The 17,605-nt window shown below is 41.5% G+C and overlaps 1 protein-coding gene across 3 annotated transcripts in view; it reads left to right on the top strand.

Annotated features, from left to right (window-relative positions):
• Positions 1-17,605, top strand: part of DNAJC12 (DnaJ heat shock protein family (Hsp40) member C12) — a 45,302-nt gene that overhangs the window by 12,994 nt on the left and 14,703 nt on the right. For 2 of the 3 annotated variants that reach the window (XM_032252594.1, XM_032252593.1), the window contains exons 2-3: positions 5,247-5,325; positions 13,528-13,667. In XM_032252594.1, the coding sequence (XP_032108485.1) occupies positions 5,247-5,325; positions 13,528-13,667 (219 nt within the window). Of the gene's footprint in view, positions 1-5,246; positions 5,326-13,527; positions 13,732-14,051; positions 14,160-17,605 lie in introns of those variants that run through there. The other variant, XM_032252595.1, reaches the window with a different exon arrangement.

Genomic DNA, 17,605 nt, shown 5'->3' with positions numbered 1-17,605 from the left:
TGAGACAGAGTTTCCCTCTTGTTACCCAGGCTGGAGTGCAATGGCGCGATCTCGGCTCACTGCAACCTCCGCCTCCTAGGTTCAGGCAATTCTCCTGCCTCAGCCTCCTGAGTAGCTGGGATTACAGGCACGTACCACCATGCCCAGCTAATTTTTTGTATTTTTAGTAGAGACGGGGTTTCACCATGTTGACCAGGATGGTCTCGATCTCTTGACCTTGTAATCCACCCACCTCGGCCTCCCAAAGTGCTGGGATTACAGGCTTGAGCCACCGCGCCCGGCCAATTATAATTATTATATACATATATATGTTACATAATCCCTTTTGAGATAAGACATGGATTTATATTGCACATAATACTTATATATTATTATATGCAGTATAACATAATATATTGCTCATAATATCTTACCTTTTCTCATAGAAATACTTAAATTTTCTCAGGTTGTTAAAAATCTTTTATGACAACAATTTTTTAAATGACTGTAAAGTATTCTAATCTATAGTTGTATTATAATCAACTGTAACACATATCCTAGGTTGTAAGAATTAAAGAAAGAGGAGAGAAATATGAAGGGCAGCTCGACAGTCAACAGGGTCAGGTTTATTTTGAATAAACTGAGAGGGGCAGCTGGCCGAGTTAGGTCAGAGCCACACTCTCGTACTGACCGTTTTTAAGGATTCAGGGTGGGAGAGTTTATCAGAGGCTTGGACTGCTTCTGTGTCTCTTTGTTTTGCTTATCTGGGAGGGAGAGTTGTGTATCTGTTCCCATACATCTTCCTGCAGCTGCAGGCTCCCCCCCACCCCAAGTCTACTTTTAGCTTCCCTATCTTTGTGCACCTGAAGGGAAAGGAATGTGCTTATTAAGGTCCACTCTTTTACTAGGGCCCATTGTATGAGGGTGAAGTTTGGCAGTTACGAAAGAGACTCCCCCCACCCCCACCCTGCAACCTCCCTCTGTGCCGGAGCTGTCTTATCTGTTTTACTGTCTGCTCTTTCTGGCTGCTTGTAGTTAGAAGAGAAGTGATTTCCTTGAAATGCATGAGGCTAGACAGGGAGCTGGAATTTAAAGTGTCGGTGTTTGTCCAAGATCACACTGCTCCTGCTCTATCATAGGTTTTGTTTAAAATTTATATTTTATTCTTGGACCTTCTTACAGCAATTCCTTTCTTACCTCTGATGATCTCCTTAGACAAATTCCTAGAATTGGCATTGTTGAATCAAAGAGTTAGGAAATAAGTTAAAGGCTCTTCATATATATGTGTGTATCTATCTGTCTATAAATAGATACACACATATGCACACACACAAACATATATCTTTCAATTTTTTTGAAGAAAGTCTATACCTATTTACATCCTTACCAGGAAAACATGAATGTCCATTGCTTTGCACTCTCAGTAACACTGTTCATTACCATCCTATGGATATTTTGATTTATTTGATTACGAGTAGAGTTGAACATTTTTTGTATGTTTATAGGACAGCAGGTTAGGCAGTTTTCCAGACTACTGGACTTTGGGTCAGGAAGGCAGGATTTGGTGGACCTTGACATGGAGGGCCTCAGCCGCCAATAGACTGCACTTGGCAGTGGGCCCATGGAGTGGGGAGGCCAGAAGATAAATACAATGTGTTCAGGATAAACTAACCCACTTTACATACAGCCAGCTCTATAGGAGATTTGTAATAAACTTTATGATAGTAAAACTAGCAATAATAATGAAAGAAAGATATGGACTTTCTTAATTTTAAAAAATATGAAATTGGTAAAACCCAGAAAATAGAAAGAAGAAAATAACAATCACAAATGTAAACAAACTGAGAATCAACCATTTTGACACATTTGTTTCCATATACTAAATATCAGAATTTTTTTTTTTTTGAGATGGAGTTTAATTCTTGTAGCCCAGGCTGGAGTGTAATGGCATGATCTCTGCTCACTGCAACCTCTGCCTCCTGGGTTCAGGTGATTCTCCTGCCTCAGCTTCCTGAGTAGCTGAGATTACAGGTGCCTGTCCCCATGCTGGGCTGATTTTTCTATGTTAGTAGAGAACGGGGGTTTCACTATATTGGTCACTATATTGAACTCCTGACCTCAGGTGATCCACCCACTTTGGCCTGTCAAAGTGCTGGGATTACAGGCATGAGCCACCATGCCTGGCCTAGAATTTTTTTTCTTTTTTTTAAGAGAGAATTATTCTAGGGCCTCAGCCTGAAGCCTGGAATAAATAGAGAAAAAGAAAAAAAAAAAAAAAAAAAAGAGAGTTTACTCTGTCACCCAGGCTGGAGTTCAGTGGTGCAATCTTGGCTCACTGCAAACTCTACCTCCTGGCCTCAAGGGATCCTCCTGCCTCAGCCTCTCAAGTAGTTGGGATTACAAGCTCGTGACACCATGCCCAGCTAATTTTTGTGTTTTTAGTAGAGATGGGGTTTCACTACCTTGGCCAGGCTGGTCTTGAACTCCTGACCTCTAGTGATCCGCCCACCTCAACCTCCCAAATGCTGGGATTCCAGGCGTGAGCCACTGTGTTCAGCCCAGAATGTTTTCTAGTGGGATAGGAATTGAAAAATAAAACAACAGCAATGATAAAATCTCAAAACTTTCTACCTTCGATAGATATAATTTTATCTATTTACATGATTGAAAAACCCCAAGATACACACACACGTGTGCGCACACACACACACACACACACAAATATGCATTAAAAATGCGTCTTTAGGCCAAGTATAGTGGCTCATGCCTGTAATCCCAGAACTTTGGGAGACCGAGGCAGGTGGATTGCTTGGGCCTAGGAGTTTGAGACCAGCCTGGACAACATGGCAAAACTCCATCTCTACAAAAAGTACAAAAATTTGCTGGGTGTGGTTGCCCGTGTCGTAGTCTCAGCTTTTTGGGAGGCTGAGGTAGGAGGATTGCTTGAGCCCAGGAGGTGGATGTTGCAGTGAACCATGATGGCACCACTGCCAAAGTGTGTCTTTAAGGACATAATTTATCCTCTTGGGTATAATCCTTGGACGAGGAATAAAGGGACGACTTTTTTTTTTACTTTTTTTCTGTAGATGTAGAGCATTTTTCAGAGAGTTTGTGAGTATATATAAATGACTTACGAATTTAAAAATGCTTACTACTACACTCTATAGAATATTTGACAATTTAAAATTTAAAAACAAGTCTAATTCTCAGTTTTATTTGTTATATAAGCAGGTTATGGTGACTAATGGTTAAAGACAGCATCCAGGAAGAGGAAACACATAGTTAGTTATGGTTCTTAACGGGAAGTCTATCTTTTCCTATTATTTGAAGGTGTTCTCAGAAGTTTAACAAAGAAAAGGATACAGTCATTACTCTGGGTTTTATACATATGACTATCTAACACAGTCTGACTTTGATTGTAAAAGTGAAGACATTTCTTATGAGAATTGACTAAGGATAACATGGAACTGAGAAAAGAACATAAGATTCATGTTCTACCATGTTCTACCATGAATCTTATGACAATATTCAGCTGAGTTGCTGGAGATTTAATTTCTCAAACAAGAGCTAATTTGTTTTCATTAATTAGCGGTCAGTAAAGATGGAACCCCATGAGAATTTCCTAAGCCTGATGAATTGGGCCATAGGGCATGGTGACACATGCCTGTAATCCCAGCTCCTTGGGAGACTGAAGCAGGAGGATTGATTGAGCCCAGGACTTTTGGGCTGTAGTGCTGTGCCAATGGGGTGTCCACGGTAAGCTCAACATTAATATAGTGACCTCCCGGGAGTGTGGAACCACCAGGTTGCCTAAGGAGGGGTGAACCTGCCCAGATTGGTAAAAGAAAGCAAGAAAGAAAAGGAGGAAGGGAGGGAGGGAGGGAGGAAGGGAGGGGGGAAGGAGGGGGGAGAAGGAGGGAGGGAGACAAAGAAAGAAGTCTGACTGCTTAGTTAACAAAAATCTCAGCTTTTTAAAATAACTAGCTGAATGTCTTTGGACAGGTTACTTAATCACCTGTATTTAAATTTTTTTTTTTTTTTTTTTTGAGGTAGAGTCTTGCTCTACTGCCCAGGCTGGAGTGCAGTGGCGTGATTTCGGCTCACTACAACCTCCGCCTCCTGGTTCAAGCAATTCTCCTGACTCAGCCTTCTGAGGTTTCACCATGTTTGCAAGGCTGGTCTTGAACTCCTGAACTTGTGATCCGCCTGCCTTGGCCTTCCAAAGTGCTGGGATTACAGGTGTAGACACCAAGCCCAGCCAACCACTTGTATTTAGTAATAGCCACTATTATTGAGTTCTTATGGTGATCAGGTTTTGAAGAATTTGGATATTTTGTATATTCTTAGGAGAAACCTACCTGACCATTTTGGATATTTAAATATTTTGAGCTCATAGGTATCTTGGGCCATCATTTAAATTAAGTAGCTAAATTGTCATCACAACGACTATTTCTGTCTTTTTTTTTTTTTTTCTCTTGATGCAGAGGTCCAGTCTTGTTGCCCAGGCTGGAGTGCAATGGTGCAATCTCGGCTCACCACAACCTCCACCTCCCAGGTTCAAGTGATTCTCCTGCCTCAGCCTCCTGAGTAGCTGGGATTACAGGCATGCACCAGCATGCCTGGCTAATTTTGTATTTTTAGTAGAGACAGGGTTTCTCCATGTTGGGCCGGGTGGTTTCAAACTCCTAACCTCAGGTGATCCGCCCGCCTCAGCCTCCCAAAGTGCTGGGATTATAGGTGTGAGCTACTGCACCTGAACCAAACTACTATTTCAATTTATTGGATGCTTTCTGAGTATTGTTATTGAGGAAATTATTTCTTCGAGGAAAAAGTCAAAGTAGAAATATAAGGATAAAACAAAGTTGGGTTGATCATGGCTGTTTTGGGGAGGATTGATACCCCAGCTTTTTCTTTCATGTATTTAAGTTTGACCTTTTTTTTTTTTTTTTTTTTTTTTTCCTGAGATAGTGTCTTGCTCTGTTACCCAGGCAGGGGTGCAGTGGGCAATCATAGCTCACTGCAGCCTTGAACTCCTGGGCTCAAGGATCCTCCTGCCTCAGGCTTCTAAGTAACTGGGACTACTGGCATATGTCACCATGTCCAGCTAATTATTTAATTTTTTGAAGAGACTGGGTCTCACTTTGTTGTCCAGGCTGGTCTTGTTTCTGGCGATCCCCTTGCCTCACACTCCCAAAGTGTTGAGATTATAAGCGAGAGCCACTGCGCCCAGCATGACTCCTTATTTTAAACACTGATTTTTGTTTTAGGTTGAACAAATCCTGGCAGAATTTAAAGTCAGAGCTCTGGAGTGTCACCCAGACAAGCATCCTGAAAACTCCAAAGCTGGTAAGAATTTCATAAAGGCTATTTCTCAAGAAAATGAGTAGTATATAGAGCTAGAACTGAAAACGAGTGAATAGTAACTTCATTTTCTTTTGTCTATTATGCTGAAATGTATTTTTCTTTGCACTATTGGATGATAGAAAGGGAGAGGACTGTGCAGGGTCTTTTCTAATAGTAGTCATTTAAGGTCCATTTTTCTTTCTGCCATGATGTGTTGCTCTGTGGTTTAAAATTCTTCTAGTTAATGCTTTATTTCACCAGCTATTGAGTGTTAACATAACTTAAGTATATTTGTAACCAGGTGGTTGTCTTTTTTTTTTTTTTTGAGACAGAATCTTACTCTCTTACCCAGGCTAGAGTGCAGTGGTACAATCATGGCTCACTGCAACCTCCACCTCCTGAGCTCAAGTGATTCTCCTGCCTCAGCCTCTCGAGTAGCTGGGACTACAGGTGTGCACCACCACAACTGGCTAAATTTTTTTTTTTTTTTTTAGTAGACCAGGTTTCACTATATTTGCCAGCCTCGTCTCGAACTCCTGACCTCAAGTGATCTGCCTGCCTGGGCCTCCCAGAGTGCTGGGATTACAGGAGTGAGCCACTGTGCCTGGCCAGGCAGTTGTCTTGATGAGAACCTTGCTGTGATTTCTTCATTACTGGGGACCCGAATATACCATATATTCATACTTTTGTTTCTTTCTGTCATTATCACTTAAATATTCCTATGCCTATCCAAGCCTGGGAAAAATATGAACAAACCAATAATCCTTCTGCAACCTGTCTTCCTTCTCTCCTTCCCTGCCTCTCTTCTCTTTAGAGCCAGGCTTCCTGAAAAAGAAGTCCGCAGTTGATGTCACTATTTCCCTTCTTCCTACTTTTCCATTTATCCCCCTCTGGCTTCCCTAGTTTCTCAGAAATGAACCAAGGACTGCCTGGGTATCCAATCTAGTGGTTTCCTTTTAGTACTTATCTCTCCTGAACCTGCATCAAAATGTGGCCCTGTTGACCATACCTTCCTCCTTGAAACACTCTTTTTCTATTAGCTGTCAGGATAGTTTGCACTCATGGTTCCTCCAGCCTCTTTGGACTGCTCTCTGTCAGTCTCCTTTGTGACTCCTCTGTTGTCCCAACATTCCCTCTTAAGCTCTCTTCAGAGCCCACTCCCCATTTTCTCTCTGAAGCCTTGTCCAGGTCTGTAGCTTTAATCATCAGCTCTTTTGATGACTCCCAAATCTATCTTTAACTCAGTTCTCACTCCCTATCTGCAGATCGTAGTTTTGACTGCTTCTGGGAAATTTCCATTTGGAAATATTTCAAGGTCAACCTGTCAAAAACTAGACTCATTATTTTCCTATCACCCCTTCTGAAATCTTGCTTATTTTTCTGTGTTCTCCCATCTCAATGAATGACGCCACCATCCATTCAGTTGGTGTCATCCTCGTCTCCTTCCTCTACCTCATGTCCATATCTGGGCAATTGACAAACACTATTGATTTACCTTCCCCATCTCTCTCCACTGTGTCCTCTTCCCTTCATCCATTGCTGTCGGTAAGCCCCTATCATTTTCATGCCTGGATGGCTACAGCATTCCTTAAGTGCTTCTCATTGCAGATAGTGATTTTTCTTTTTAATTATGGAAAATAATATATGTACAAAAAGGAATAAAGAATATCCTAACTTTGCGAGGCTCAGTTGGGCGGATCCTGATGTCAGGAGTTTAAGACCAGCCTGGCCAACATGGTGAAACTCCATTTCTACTAAAAATACAAAAATTAGCTGGGTGTGGTGGCACATGCTTGTAGTCCCAGCTACTTAGGAGGCTAAGGCAGGAGAATCACTTGAACCCGGGAGGTGGAGGTTGCAGTGAGCCAAGATCCTGCCACTGACTCCAGCCCGGGCAACAGCAAGAGACTCCATCCCAAAAAAAAAAAAAAAATTAACAGATGCCCACATATGTTTCATCCAGCTTAAAACTTTACCAGTGCAGTTGAAGTCTCTTGTGTTTTCCTACTCTGATGTTATCCTCAGATTAGGTAATATTATATCTTAAATTTGATGGTTATGTTTACTATATGTGTATAGCATGTGTGTATATGTGATTTTTCTATAAGGACAATATCATCTAAGATCTATCTATATTTCTATATTACACAAATCCAAACTCTTCTTTTATTTAGAAAATGTTTTCCTTGTCTTAAAGTTCTTTATTAATTTTCTCTAGAAATCATTGATTCCTTTGATTTGCAAAGCTGATCATTTTTCTATATGTGAGGTCATCTTTTGTTAGGTTTTTAACTATTGCTTTTGCTCATTTGATTTCCCCATCCCACACTCCCCCGCCTATTTTTTTTTTTGAGACAGAGTCTTGCTTTGTCGCCAGGTGCCAGGCTGGAGTGCAGTGGCGCAATCTCGGCTCACTGCAGTCTCCACCTCCTGGGTTCAAGCAATTCTCCTGCCTCAGCCTCCCGAGTAGCTGGGACTACAGGCGCGTGCCACCAAGGCCAGCTAATTTTTGTATTTTTTTTTTTTTTTTTTTAGTAGAGACAGGGTTTCACCATGTTGGCCAAGATGGTCTCAATTTCTTGACCTCATGATCCACCCGACTCGGCCTCCCAAAGTGCTGGGATTACAGGTGTGAACCACTGCGCCTGGCATTTCTTTCTTTCTTTCTTTTTTTTTTTTGTTGGGGGACAGTCTTGCTCTGTCACCCAGGCTGGAGTGCTGTGGCATGATCTTGACGTTCTCTGTAACCTCCGCCTCCCAGGTTGAAACAATTCTTGTGCCTCAGCCTCCCAAGTAGCTGGGATTATAGGCGTGTGCCACCATACCTGGCTAATTTTTGTATTTTTGGTGCAGACAAGGTTTCACCCTGTTGGCCAGGCTCCATCTCCCGACCTCAGGTGATCTGCCTGCCTTGGCCTCTCAAAGTGCTGGGATTACAGGCATGAGCCACCGAGCCTGGCCCAAACATTTCTTTAGGGGACATATTAACTACCTGTCTGAACTGGAGTTAATATTAAGATAGGCGTCTTTATTTATAGCATAAAATTATAAAAATTTAAGTCGGGCGCAGTGGCTCACCCTGTGATCCCAGCACTTTGGGAGGCCAACGCAGGTAGATCACCTAAGGTAAGGAATTTGAGACCAGCTTGAAACATGGTGAAACACCATCTTTACTAAAAATACAAAAATTAGCTGGGCGTGGTGGTGGGCCCCTGTAATCCCAGCTACTCGGGAGACATAGTCAGGAGAATCACTTGAACCTGGGAGGCAGATGAGCCGAGACTGCATCACTGCACTCCAGCCTGGGCAACAAGAGTGAAACTCTGTCTCAAAAAAAAAAAAAAAAATTGTAAAAATTTGATAAACAATAAAAACCACCACCACTCCAGGTTATTCTTTAATTGGGTTCTTTTTAGTGAAGCATGACTGTGAGTTGTTTCTCTGTCCCTGACAAACAATTTTTATTCAGGATACATGATGAATCACTGTGTAATCATTGCCATTTCTAGTTGCCATAGTGATGGGGGTTTTCATGTATGGGCTGCCTCAAGGCTTGTTCAGAGAAACACTGGACTGTGTAAATATTGTTTAAAATGAAAAGATACACAGACATCAATATTTTCTCTAGTCAGGCATGCGTTTGATATATGATTCAACCTTTGGGTAGAGATTGCTTTTTAATCTAAGCATCTCTTTACTCGATTTTCATTAATACAACTTTCTGAATATTTAAGTGGATCTTTTTTTTTTTTTTTTTTGGAGACTGAGTTTTGTTCTTGTTTCACAGGCTGGAGTGCAGTGGCACAATCTCGGCTCACTGCAACCTCTGCCTCCTGGGTTCAAGCGATTCTCCGACCTCAGCCTCCTGAGTAGCTGGGATTACAGGCACCCACCACCGTGCCCGACTAATTTTTGTATTTTTAGTAGAGATAGGGTTTCACCATGTTGGCCAGGCTGGCCAGGCCGGTCTTGAACTCCTGAACTCAGATGATCCACCTGCCTCAGAATCTCGAAGTGCTAGGATTATGTGCGTGAGCCACCACGCGCGGTTATGTGGATCTTTACGCACTTGGATATATATATGTTTGAAATATTTTTATCAGTATATTTCTATATATATATATATTTGCACTTGGCCTCAAAGTAGCTTTAAAAATTCACTTGGAGCTGGGTGCGGTGGCACATGCCTATAATCCCAGCACTTTGGGAGACTGAGGTGGGCGGATCACCTGAGGTCAGGAGTTTGAGACCAGCCTGGGTGGACAGAGGAAGACTCCATCAAAAAAAAAAAAAAGTCAAATTTAGACTAAATTAAGAACCTGTGGAATGATATTTTTGTTACTGATATGCAAACTTCAAAGACATTTGGATATTAGAAGGGAGCAATTTGTCCTTTGTTAACCAACATCTTTTAATGTCTCCATTTTTTTTTTACTTTACAATCTTTACAGTTTTTCCCCATAGATTAAAAATAATATATGTAATAAATAACATTGGAAGAGAAAGTCTGCTTTTATCTTTCCCTGAAAGAGAAGCATTATTAACAATTGGCGTATTTTCTTCCAGATTTTTTCAAAGCACATTTTGACATTGTATTATTATTATTTCTCAGGTAATTGTAAATGGCATACATTTAAAATGTGACTGTAATAATACAAATTCTATTGTGAAATATGAACTTAAAAGAACCTTTGTTTTTTATGGAGTTAAATCAGAATGTCTCGCAAGACTTCCAGCATCAGTTGCTCATATAAGCTTACAAAATGAGGTCTCTCTTCCCAGAACTGGGCAGTGTTTATCTTGTGTGACTCATTTGATTAGTTGCTACATTAATGGACAAATATAAACCCAAACTCACTTTTATTAAATGTGGTGAAGTGGATGGAACAAGAAAAAGTTCACATTATGGGAAAGATAAGGTTTCTTTTTTCTTTCTGGTTATCAACTGTTGTTGAGGGACTGACATCAGAATAATTCTAAGTAGCTTCTTTCATTCTGGGAGTTCTAGAAAGGGAAGCCAACAATGTTGTGCAAAGAGAAGGTGAGTCACAGATAAAAACACAAATCTTTACAAGCACCGCACGAGCAGCAACTGGCATGGACAGCCTCGGCGGTAATTTAGTAAGCTTTTTATTCCTGTTGGAAAAAATGACGTCTCATTTATACAGGTGGGACATTTACACTGTTGTTAGGAACAGGAAGGATTGCTTTCACTGGAGCAAGCTGCTATGGCAAAATACTTTTATCTGTTCGTTTGTTTTCCTGTAGCTTTCAATAGCCCCATCTTTAAAGTCTTCCCCTTCATCCATGAATTGCTACTACCAACAAAAGTAATATTGAACTGTTTTATTAATTAATTAATATTATTATTTAATTTTTTTCTTTTTAGACAGCATTTTACTTTTGTTGCCCAGGCTGGAGTGCAATGGAGGCTCACTGCAACCTCCACCTCTTGGCTTCAAGCAACTCTCCTGCCTCAGCCTCCTGAGTAGCTGGGATTACAGGCACCCACCACCACGCTCAGCTAATTTTTTGTATTTTTAGTATAGACGGGGTTTCACCATGTTGGCCAGGCTGGTTGTGAACTCCTGACCTCAGGTGGTCCACCCACCTTGTCCTCCCAAAGTACTAGGATTACAGGTGTGAGCCACCGCGAACAGCCTATGTAGTTCTTTACCAACTAGAGTACGGAAGTATTTCAGGATTTTCACAATTGGTGTGGAGGTACTGTTAAGTACTGAATATGAAAATGCCCTAACACTTTCTGTTTCTGAGCATCTTGGTCACTTCCTGTGAGGAATTTCTAAGCATTATCAGTGTATTGTAAATTGTATTTTCGAATTATACTATTAAAATATTCCTAATTCACAAAATGTTTTGTGGATATGTGCCATTTCTTTAGTCCTTGGAGCTCAGAGAATAGCACTAGAAGAATATCTTTAGGGCCGGGAGCAGTGGAGCAGGCCTGTAATCCCAGCACTTTGGAAGACCGAGGTGGGCAGATTGTTTGAGCTCAGGAGTTCGAAACCAGCTTGGGCAACTTGGGAAAAACCCATCACCACAAAAAGTACAAAATTAGCCAGGCCTGGTGGCACGTGTCTGTGATCCCAGCCACTCAGGAGGAGGCTGAGGTGGGAGGATTCCCTGAGCCTGGAGGTAGAGGTGCAGTGAGCCACAGTCACACCACGTACTCCAGCCTGGGCGACAGAGTGAGACCCTGTCTCAAAAAAAGGAAAAATCGTTATATTCATATTCAAAATAGGAAGCATTCATTCATTAATTTATTCATTCAAATAATGCTTTTTTGAGCACATACTACGCTGCTCTAGTGGAAGGGATGCAAGCAGAGAAAAAAACAGATACATCTCTGCTCTTATGGAGTCGATCGTTTGGTTGAGATGAGAGATCATAAGCAATTAGCTATATAATGTCAGGGAGTACTACGAAGAAAAGTAAGGTAGAATATGAGAGATGACGGAGTGGGGCCGATGGGTGGGCAGTCTTTTTACATAGCAGGCTCAGAGAAGGCCCCACTGATAAGGTGGCACCTGAGCTGACATCTGAAGGAAGAGAGTCGTACGGGTCCCTGGGGTAAAAGTGTTCTTGGTAGGGACAGCAAGTGCTAAGGCCCTGAGGCTGGAGTGTACTTGGTGTGCCCAGGGGACAGTCACTGTGGCTGCAGCAAGGGGAGATGGGGCTAAGTCACAGGAAATGAGATCAGAGGAGGAAGGGAGAGGGACAGGACAGGCCTAGTATCCATGCTATGAATTTTGGATTTTATTCTAAGAGAAGTGGGAAGTCACTGGAAGTTTTTTTTTTTTTTTGAGACGCAGTTTCAGTTTCACTTCTGTTGCCCAGGCTGGAGTGCAATGAGGGGGCTGTTGGCTCACCGCAACCTCCGCTTCTTGGGTTCAAGTGATTCTCCTGCTTTAGCCTCCCGAGTAGCTGGGATTACAGGCACCCTCCACCAGGCCTGGCTAATTTTTTGTGTTTTAGTAGAGACGGGGTTTCACTATGTTGGCCAGGCTGGTCTCAAACGCTTGGCTTCATGGTCCAGAGTGCTGGGATTACAGGCGTGAGCCACCACGCCTGGCCTTACTGGAAGTTTTAAGCAAAGAATCATTTTATGTGACTGCAAAAAGTTTCTACTTCACTGAGGGGCAGAGGAGACTTTGGAGGTGTTTTTAACAGAGCCATAAAAGGTTTCTATTATATGCCATCTGGTCAAGTAGATTAGTGACAAGCTACCATTTGTTCCAGCATCTACCATGTTATTTATTATACTTAAAGCCTCCCATTGGTCTTACAAGAAAAAGCAGACCAGCATCCTTAACGTGACATCTCAGGCCATGGTTGATTGAGCTATTTTCTTTTTTTTTTTTTTTTGGGACAGAGTTTCGCTCTTGTTACCCAGGCTGGAGTGCAATGGCGCGATCTCGGCTCACCGCAACCTCTGCCTCCTGGGTTCAGGCAATTCTCCTGCCTCAGCCTCCTGAGTAGCTGGGATTACAGGCACGCGCCACCATGCCCAGCTAATTTTTTGTAGTTTTAGTAGAGACGGGGTTTCACCGTGTTGACCAGGATGGTCTCCATCTCTTGACCTCGTGATCCACCCGCCTCAGCCTCCCAAAGTGCTGGGATTACAGGCTTGAGCCACCGCGCCCGGCCCGATTGAGCTATTTTCTACTCTATAGTCCCATCCCTCATCATTCTTCCCCTAGCCTTGTGTCCTGCAGCTACACTGGCAATTTCTACTTCCTCTAAATCACCGTGCTCATTCCTGCTTTATAGTCTTCAGTTTTACTGTCCCTCTTGCCTAATGACTGCCCTCTCTCATAATCAGCACTAAAAAAGTTAGTTTTCTTCCTAGAAGATAGAATAGTATGTTTTCAGTCTTTACAAATGCCTCTCTCCCCTGCCAATAATGTCTATTATTCACATCTGTCATCAGCACTGGGAGTAGCATCTGGCACATGAGGGAGGCACAATAAAGGGAGTGGATAAACTGTGTGCCAAGCACTTTATATCCATGATCTTGCTTGTCCCCATGATACCCTTTACAAAAGCTTAACGAGGTAAATTGGCCCAAGATCACATCCCTACTAAGTGGCAGAATCACGGTTCTAGTGAGATCAGTGGAATGATTTTGGAGTTTAAAATATCCTCTTCAGGAGAGAAGTGCTCATTTCTTGATTTGTTTTCCAGTGGAGACCTTTCAGAAACTTCAGAAGGCAAAGGAGATTCTGACCAATGAAGAGAGTCGAGCCCACTATGACCACTGGCGAAGGAGCCAGATCTCGATGCCATTCCAGCAGTGGGAAGCTTTGAATGACTCAGTGAAAATGGTGGGTTTCTCTTTGGGGATGACGTGAATTTGTGAAGCTCAGTAGTAGCTTAAAGAGTCATTAGGCAATAGGCTGGGCGCGGTGGCTTAGACCTGTAATCCCAGCACTTTGGGAGGCCGAGGCGGGTGGATCGCGAGGTCAAGAGATTGAGACCATCCTGGTCAACATGGTGAAACCCCATCTCTACTAAAAATACAAAACATTAGCTAGGCATGGTGGCACATGCCTGTAATCCGAGCTACTCAGGAGGCTGAGGCAGGAGAATTGCCTGAACCCAGGAGGCGGAGGTTGCAGTGAGCCGAGATCGTGCCATTGCACTCCAGCCTGGGTAACAAGAGTGAAACCCCATCTCAAAAAAAAAAAAAAAAGAAAAAGAGTCATTAGGCAATAGCAGGGAGAAATCCAAGAAGTTAGCATAGTCTGGGTATAATTCAGTGTCCATGAATTCCATGAAGAGAAATTCACCAGAATAGAGACAATGAATTTGTACCAGGAGAGCCTGTGACTACATTTTTTCAGTCTCTTTGGCTGTTTCAGTATACACACTCCCTGTTATCACTTACTGTTTTATGAGTTCTAATAAATGTGCTTCTCAAGTTGCTCATGAATTGCTGAGTTTTAACCATTGTAAATTCGTATCTCCATCTTTTTAGTTTATGTCCACTTGCTCTCTTTTGAAGGCTTACAATTTTTATTAAAAAGGCAGGATCTGATTAGTCAAAGAAAGCCATGAATTATTCCTATTAATCATTCTGGTGAAAAAATTGTTAGACTTTAAAAACAGGCCAGGCACAGTGGCTCACAACTGAAATCCCAGCACTTTGGGAGGCCAAGGTGGGCGGATCACGAGGTCAGGGGTTTGAGACCAGCGTGACCAAAATGGAGAAACCACATCTCTACTAAAAATACAAAAATTAGTCAGGCGAGGTGGCACATGCCCGTAATCCCAGCTACTTGGGAGGCTGAGGCAGGAGAATCGCTTGAATCCAGGAGGCAGAAGTTGCAGTGAGCCAAGATTGTGCCACTGCACTCCGTCCTGGGCAACAAGAGAGAAACACTGTCTTAAAAAACCAAAACCAAAACCAAAAACATGTGTTATCTTTCTTCATGTCATTAAAAGACATAAATCTGAAAATATTCACTGTAATTACTGTTATATATTTATTTTGTTCAACATTGAACTTTATATATTATAGACAAAGTGTAATTTTAAAGATTTAGGCATGATTTATTACCTAGATTCTCTCCATTGGAACACTTTTCTATGACATGGGATTTATAATGCGGAAACTACCTCATAGATAAGTTTTCAGGGACAGTTAGAATTAGTGTATAAAATGATTCACATCTCTTTTTTTTTTTTTTTTTCTTTTTTTGAGACAGAGTTTCACTCATGTTACCCAGGCTGGAGTGCAATGGCGCAATCTCGGCTCACCGCAACCTCCGCCCCCTGGGTTCAGGCAATTCTCCTGCCTCAGCCTCCTGAGTAACTGGGATTACAGGCACGCGCCACCACGCCCAGCTAATGTTTTTTTGTATTTTTAGTAGAGACAGGATTTCACCATGTTGACCAGGAAGGTCTCGATCTCTTGACCTCGTGATCCACCCGCCTCGGCCTCCCAAAGTGCTGGGATTACAGGCTTGAGCCACCACGCCCGGCCTCACATCTCTTAAATTATAGCCCTTCAGGGTTTCATTTAGATTTCCTTCTTCATAGTTTTTATTTTAGAAGAGTTGAGCAAATTGTTGACAAAAGGCCCATAATGTTGAAGGGTGTTTTTTGAAATAATGGGGAAGAGCAATGCAAAACGTCCAAAATATATGATTAAAGTGACTCCACGTAAAGCATAAGCTGTTTTCTTCATTGCATTTTGGAAAGAAGTGTGCATTCATGTGGATTTGTTTAAGGTGGGCTAATCATTTATGAGAGACTAACCATATGATTATTGTACAAATGCATAAAATTACTAGAGGGAATCTTTTAAAAAATAGTGACTTTATGTATTGAAAGTAAGATTTTGGTCATTTTCATTGTGTAAATTCAAAATTCCTTTTTGACACTAGCTAAATAAACATTGTTCTACCAACTCTGCGTAACCATATTTCCCAGTCTCCTAAGTGTGGCACACCGTAACTGCAACTGAATTACTGACTCCTGCTTTTCTAACACTTTCTGATTTATAGCTCACTGTCCACTCAACTGTATCACTTAATTTTTAGTAGCTAATATCCAGTTAGTTGTGAAGTTTTCAAAAACTCTTCTCCAAATTCCCACTTGAGTTTATATTATCAACGTCTTTCCATTAAATACTAATTTCCTGTCTCCAAACACACCATTTCTGCTTTGAATGTAGCTTAACTGTGAACTGTTCAAGGTTTTACAATAATTACGTTTTAGATCTTACTGGCTGCATCATTTGTCTTGTGGGCAAAGTTGAAATAGTGTGCTGGGCTATATTTGGCTTCAGATTTATTTTTATTAGTAGCACAAAATGATGAGATGTATATCTCTCTGCTTCAAATCAGCAGTGATCTTTTTTCCTCATACAGTCTTCTTTGTTTGGGCCAAATCTTATTGTTTTTAATATCCTTCTATTTCTCTGTTGCAGTTGACTTTCAGTCCTATATATCAAGTATTACCTGTTCTAGACGCTCTGTAACTTTCCTCTCATTCCTTTCTGTTCTATGCCGTATAGTAACTTCTGCATGTGAGCGCCTCACTTCTCTCTACAACATTTTAATTGTCACCTTGTCTTTTTGCGTATTTCATGTTTATCGTTTCGCTACTCTAGAGAAATTAATAACAATTATCATACCTAGTATTGTTCATCACTTAAGAGATCATTGTCTATTGTTTTGTAGATAAATGTCATCATTAGGGTGTTTGAGTCAGATATTCAGTAGTATTTTTCCTTATCCCCAGTTTTGCTTTCTTTGGTTTTAGTTACCTGCAATCAACCCCAGTGCAAAAATAGATGAGTACAGTACAATAAAATATTTTTTTTTTTTTTTTTTTTTTTGAGACGGAGTTTCACTCTCGTTACCCAGGCTGGAGTGCAATGGCGCGATCTCGGCTCACTGCAGCCTCCGCCTCCTGGGTTCAGGTAATTCTCCTGCCTCAGCCTCCTGAGTAGCTGGGATTACAGGCATGTGCCACCATGCCCAGCTGATATTTTGTATTTTTAGTAGAGATGGGGTTTCACCATGTTGACCAGGATGGTCTTGATCTCTTGACCTCGCGATCCACCCGCCTCGGCCTCCCAAAGTGCTGGGATTACAGGTGTGAGCCACCGCGCCCTGCTACAATAAAATATTTTGAGAGAGAGTATGAGAGCAGATTTACGTAACTTTTGTTACATACATTATTATAATTATCCTTGTTTATTATTAGTTATTGTTATTCATCTCTTACTGTACCTAATTTATAGCTGTGGCCATGCAGGCATAGTAGGAAGTTTTCCTGATAGGTAGTCTGTGGCCGATTGGACCCACCCCAAAGACACCTTACCTAGCTGGGAACCCAGAAACAATCAGCAAACAAATAGGCCCACATGGGGCTGTCCCAAAAGCCGTCTCAGAGGCAATCAATTTGTCAAATGATCAATTCACCAAAAATGTGTTTTTATTAACTCTTTATAAAATTTATAGCAATTGAAGTGGCAAGAGATAATTTTAACAGCTTATGAGAACTATGCCCTCATGGCCACAGTTATAAATTCGGCATAGTAAGAGATTAATAACAATAATTAATAATAAACTAGAAAATTGTAACAACGTATGTAATAAAAGTTGTTATGTGAATGTGCTCTCACACTCTCTCAAAATATTTTATTGTACTGTACTCACCTATTTTTGGACTGGGGTTGAACTATGAACTTTATCATAGGCGTGTATATGTCAGAAAAAGCATAGTATATGTAAGGTTTGGTACTACCCAA

This window comes from Sapajus apella, unplaced genomic scaffold (assembly GCF_009761245.1).
Source record: "Sapajus apella isolate SASKATOON/1434 unplaced genomic scaffold, GSC_monkey_1.0 scaffold78, whole genome shotgun sequence".
Classification (NCBI taxonomy): domain Eukaryota; kingdom Metazoa; phylum Chordata; class Mammalia; order Primates; family Cebidae; genus Sapajus; species Sapajus apella.
This window is presented reverse-complemented; position numbering and strand designations above follow the sequence as displayed.